The sequence below is a fragment of the Vicia villosa genome, linkage group LG2 (genome assembly GCF_029867415.1).
Source record: "Vicia villosa cultivar HV-30 ecotype Madison, WI linkage group LG2, Vvil1.0, whole genome shotgun sequence".
Lineage (NCBI taxonomy): Eukaryota > Viridiplantae > Streptophyta > Magnoliopsida > Fabales > Fabaceae > Vicia > Vicia villosa.
The window spans coordinates 192568705-192573592 of record NC_081181.1 but is presented as its reverse complement, the minus strand read 5'-3'; the positions used below and the strand labels follow the sequence as shown (position 1 = coordinate 192573592).

Below are 4888 nucleotides of genomic sequence, written 5' to 3'. Positions count from 1 at the left end.
CGCTACTTGAACCGAGGTAAAACGCATTTCACGTCCGAGAATAAAAGCGTTATTTATCGTAGTGCTAACTATAACCTGAACTAGATTAACAGTTGCAAACCACCTTAACTATAACAAAGTTAAATAATTATTTTATTTGACTCCAATTTAATATTTTTATTTTTGGCTACCATAATGCAAAACAGCTTTTCTTAGTCTCTAGAAGTGCTTATGTCTTAGCTTAAAGCTTAGTCTCTAGAAGTGCTTATGTCTCAGCTTTAATATATTACTATCCCGTATTAACCACTTACAACACTTGAATTATTGAATCATGGATATTTCAGTCAACACAATTTCTATTTTATAGTCACTAGTATAAAAAGGTTAATTTACACCCATTTTTTATTAACCTTACACTCATTATTTTTAATAAAAACCGGGTGTATATCCACCGAGTGAGAAATATCTAACGAATTTACACCTGTTTAAAACGGGTGTAAATACGTTCTAGTTTACACCCTATTTTAATAAAAATCGGGTGTAAATATGTTCTTAATTACACCCTATTTTAATAAAAATCAGGTGTAGTTACGTTCTAATTACACCCTGTTTTAATAAAAATTGGGTGTAAATACGTTCTTAATTACACACTATTTTAATAAAAATCGGGTATAGATACGTTCTTAATTACACTCAATTTTAATAAAAAACGGGTGTAAATACACCATTTATGAATGAAAAAATTATATTATATTTAATTCCATTTACACCCTATTTCATATACACCATTTAGTTATCATATTTCATGTACTAAGAAATCATAATATTTCAAATACTATAAAATCATACACATAAAAATCATATTTCATGTACTAAGTCATAATATTTTTCATATTTACCAAAAAGTATACAAAATCATATTTTTTTTACTAAGAAGCATAATATTAACAACAAAATATTCAACCAACGCATAATATTACATAACACTTTCTTCATATATAAGTTTTCTTCTTCTTCTTTGGCTTTTGTTTTGGCAACATTTCTATGTCCTTATCCTCTTCAACCATTTGCATTTGATCTTGTAGATTGCTCCTCAATCTTTTAATTTTCAACCATTTGCAAAAAACTTTGAGCCCAAAGTTGCCGATTATGGTCGATTGTTTCTTTTTCATATGGTGACGTGTCTGTAAGTATCTACAAGTTCAACATATAATAAATTAACAATATTAAAATAATAATTTACATGTTTTTCAATAAATACATGCAATATGAAAATATTTTAAATTATACTACCTCATCGAATCTTTCAACAATGGAAGTATCTGCAATATCAAACATGTTCTTCGATCATTACATAATATCCACACACCCATCCATTATCTTGCTTATGTGCCTACATATAAGGTACAAAGCATATTTAAAACTTTAAGCATTGTTAGCATATTTTATATAATCCCCTTACTCAAGCCATATAGCTAAAAGCTAGAATCACTAAGAATTCATTCTCATAATATCAACAACAATTACTTTGACAATCTTCCAATTAGGCTTCTTATTCTCAACACCTTCTTATTATCATAATATCAACTAACTCCCATCCCTCTGTAACTATCTTTAAACCTCCTAAACAAACTAGTTGTTCCAAACAAGTCTAACTAAATCATTAACTGAAAACAGAAGTGGTAACTAACTTAACAATAATTACGCTTCGATTCAAGCTATGCTATGTGCCTACATATAAGGTACAAAGCATATTTAAAACTTTAAGCATTGTTAGCATATTTTATGTAATCCCCTTACTCAAGCCATATAGCTAAAAGCTAGAATCACTAAGAATTCATTCTCATAATATCAACAATATCAAGCAATTACCATGACAATCTTCCAATTAGGCTTCTTATTCTCAACACCTTCTTATTATCATAATATCAACTAACTCTCATCCCTCTGTAACTATCTTTAAACCTCCTAAACAAACTAGTTGTTCCAAACAAGTCTAACTAAATCATTAACGGAAAACAGAAGTGGTAACTAACTTAACAATAATTACGCTTCAATTCAAGCTATGCTAGCTCACCATTCACATTAAAAAACAGAGATCTCTTTTATCCAAATGACATATTTCATAGCATATTTTGATAGACCACTATACTGGAGTAATATATCACATCAGAATGACATAGAAAAGGATTAGAACAGGCCATATAAGTGGAAAGGTTCCCCTTTTAAAATGTTGGTTCAAATCTCAATGATGAGACTTCGACATCACCCTTGGCACTTTCCAATCAGATTATACAAATAAATGATCATGGTGAACTTACTGAGCAGCACATGGATAAAACAAACCTTCGCATTAATCCCTTGTTCTGTCATGTCAACCGAAAATAAAAATTAATTAAAGAATTTAAAGAAAGAACCTCCAATTCCAAAAAAGAGAATGAGAGAACCTCACCTCCAATCCCAAGAAAGAGAGGTGTTTGGCAACTTGTTCTTGTGGGTTTTTGATGAACACAAAATGGGAGAAGCCTCTTGAATGCGTCCATTCTACAAAAATGAAAAAAATGGTTTATTTGTTTATAAAATAAGAAATCCTCGGTTCTAAAGAACCGACAAAACAGAATGTAGAAAACCTTAGGTTCCAGTTCAAAACTAACGGCATCATTCTCTATCAAAACACACCACATTCTGTCAAAGATAACAACTCAATATATAAGTTATATTTAATTTGCTCTCAAAAACAAATACTTGGCACTGACATTTGATTATTGGCCAGACCCTACTATGGAGGTTTCTACTTATATTAAGGCTGCCAAAGTTGACGGCATTGTGGCCGATTTTCCAACTACTGCATACAAATATATCAGTAAGTAAATTCCAATATGTTTAGCCTTCTTAATCAATCCAAGAAACTATAATCTATTTACTATGTTGTACCATTAACTATGAAGCTATTTTTCAAAAGAAAAAGTTGAAACCATATGTACCGTTTTAAAATTTTGCAGGAAGCCTTTGTAGCTATCTCCAGGCACGTATCCCTGTGGAACCAAAGATCCGTGATCGGGTGGAGACTGTTCCAATTGATTTTAGACCAGCACAATTGTTTTAAACGAAGCTCCAATTAATTATTCTCTAACTTTTCTATTCACCCTAAAAGTTGGGATTAGACCTTAACATAATATCCTATTAGAAATTGGCAACAATAACATCCACAAGTAGAAAATGATGAGACCAAGCAATAGTTTTCAATAAATTTAGAAGACGTGAAAACAAATCTTAAAATTTACGAAATATGGATAAAAAATTAATAACAAATTTGATAAAAAAAAAGTTAAGATACCTCAAGAAATGATGCAATTTGTGGGTCTTCCAACCTCCGCAAAGGACCATTATTGACAGAAAACCCATTCCTCCAAAAAGTGACCACATGTGTAATTGATTCTACTGGCTAAGGAGCGGAAGAAAATGCCTCTCCGGAAAGCAATCTGGCTATTCCAGTAAAACTTCTTGACCTTGAAGAATTTTTAGTAGGAGCACCAACAGCTACTTGCCTAGCCTGATAAAAAATATCATCCACAGTATGACCACCTCTAGTAGGATCTTGAACAAACATACCACTGCAACAACAAAAACAAAGGTGCATTAAAACTGTTTCTAGCTTATTGAAACTAGTCAATTATATATCAAATGAAACTAAGCTCTATGATGAGCTTCTAACTCATTGAAACTTGTCTGATATATCCAACGAAACTAAGCTTCTATCTCATTGAAACTTGTCAATCATATCCAATGAAACTAAGTTTTAGGATGAGCTTCTAACTAATCTAACTAATTGAAACGGACAATTAAATTAATTTTTAGAATGCCTCACTAACCATGGTAAATAAAAGAGCTTATACGAACAAAGATACACAAACTAATTTAAAATTATATCTCAACATTTGTTTAATAAATCAATATGATTTAAAAAAGTTAACTCATCTTGCTAATTGTTGCATTATTTAGGATTTATCAATATTGCCATTATTAGTGGTAGAAGCGACGTTGCACCAGTTAACATAAGAGGAACATAAAAAGAAGAACTTAAATTATACTTCATTCATTTCATCACACATACCGCAGTAAACATCAATTTCTTCAACTTCTTCTCCCAGAAACCACATCACCATAAGATATATAAGCGTTTATAACAACAGTCCACACAACAACATTACTCTCACGCATTTCACCAAACACTTTATAAGCATCTTCAATACAACCCTTTTCCGAGTACAGATCAAACAACTAAGTAGCCACAAATGAATTCGACTTAAAACAGCACTTCGCAGCACAACAATGTACTTCTTCACCTTCTACAAATCCTTTCGACTTCGCACACGACTCAATGATCATCACAAACGTGAAGAAATTTGGCATTGCCACCGTCACGATGAAGTTCGTTTTGGGATATTTGGTTGGGGAATTTGATCAAACAACTTCAACTTCGTTTTCGTCACTGTGAAATGACCGAAGGTTTCCTCTCAAACTTCTTCAATCGTCACTGTTAAATGAGCGATGGTTTCTTCTCAAACTTCTTCAGCTTCGTTGTCGGTGGTGAACAGCGATAGTGAACTGTGAAATGAGCGAAAAGTTTTGGTGAGAAGAGTTTCGGTGAAAAAGGTTTATGTGAAATGCGATGAATCTGGGTTTAGAACATTGTGCGATGAATTTAGACCCATTAATATTCATCTATTAATTTATTAATTTGTTAATAATGTTTAAATTATCTTTTAGTTTACATAATTTACACCCGTTTTTTTAGTTTATAAGGAGTAATTGAGATTTGATATGATAATGTTTTTAATTTAAACCCGTTTTTAGAAAATAGGGTATATATTGTGATCGGGTAATATTTAAAATGACACTTTATTTA

At 31.5% G+C, this 4888-nt stretch overlaps 1 protein-coding gene across 6 annotated transcripts; it reads right to left on the bottom strand.

Annotated features, from left to right (window-relative positions):
* Positions 1 to 885: 885 nt before the first annotated feature.
* On the bottom strand, positions 886 to 4672 carry LOC131647771 (uncharacterized). Of its 6 annotated transcripts, none has more exons than XM_058917608.1 (5): positions 4094 to 4672; positions 3317 to 3593; positions 2432 to 2664; positions 2301 to 2345; positions 886 to 1173 (listed from the first exon to the last, which is right to left on the bottom strand). In XM_058917608.1, the coding sequence occupies exons 2-5, from the start codon at positions 3403 to 3405 to the stop codon at positions 1148 to 1150; spliced, it is 393 nt and encodes a 130-aa protein (XP_058773591.1). In that variant the 5' UTR covers positions 3406 to 3593; positions 4094 to 4672; the 3' UTR covers positions 886 to 1147. The 6 variants fall into 6 exon arrangements, 1 of the variants encoding a protein (XP_058773591.1); XR_009297954.1 differs by lacking the exon at positions 886 to 1173 and having other exon boundaries at positions 1513 to 2345; positions 2432 to 2523; positions 2610 to 2824; positions 2964 to 3593; XR_009297955.1 differs by lacking the exon at positions 886 to 1173 and having other exon boundaries at positions 1513 to 2345; positions 2432 to 2523; positions 2610 to 2664; positions 2964 to 3593.
* Positions 4673 to 4888: the final 216 nt, after the last annotated feature.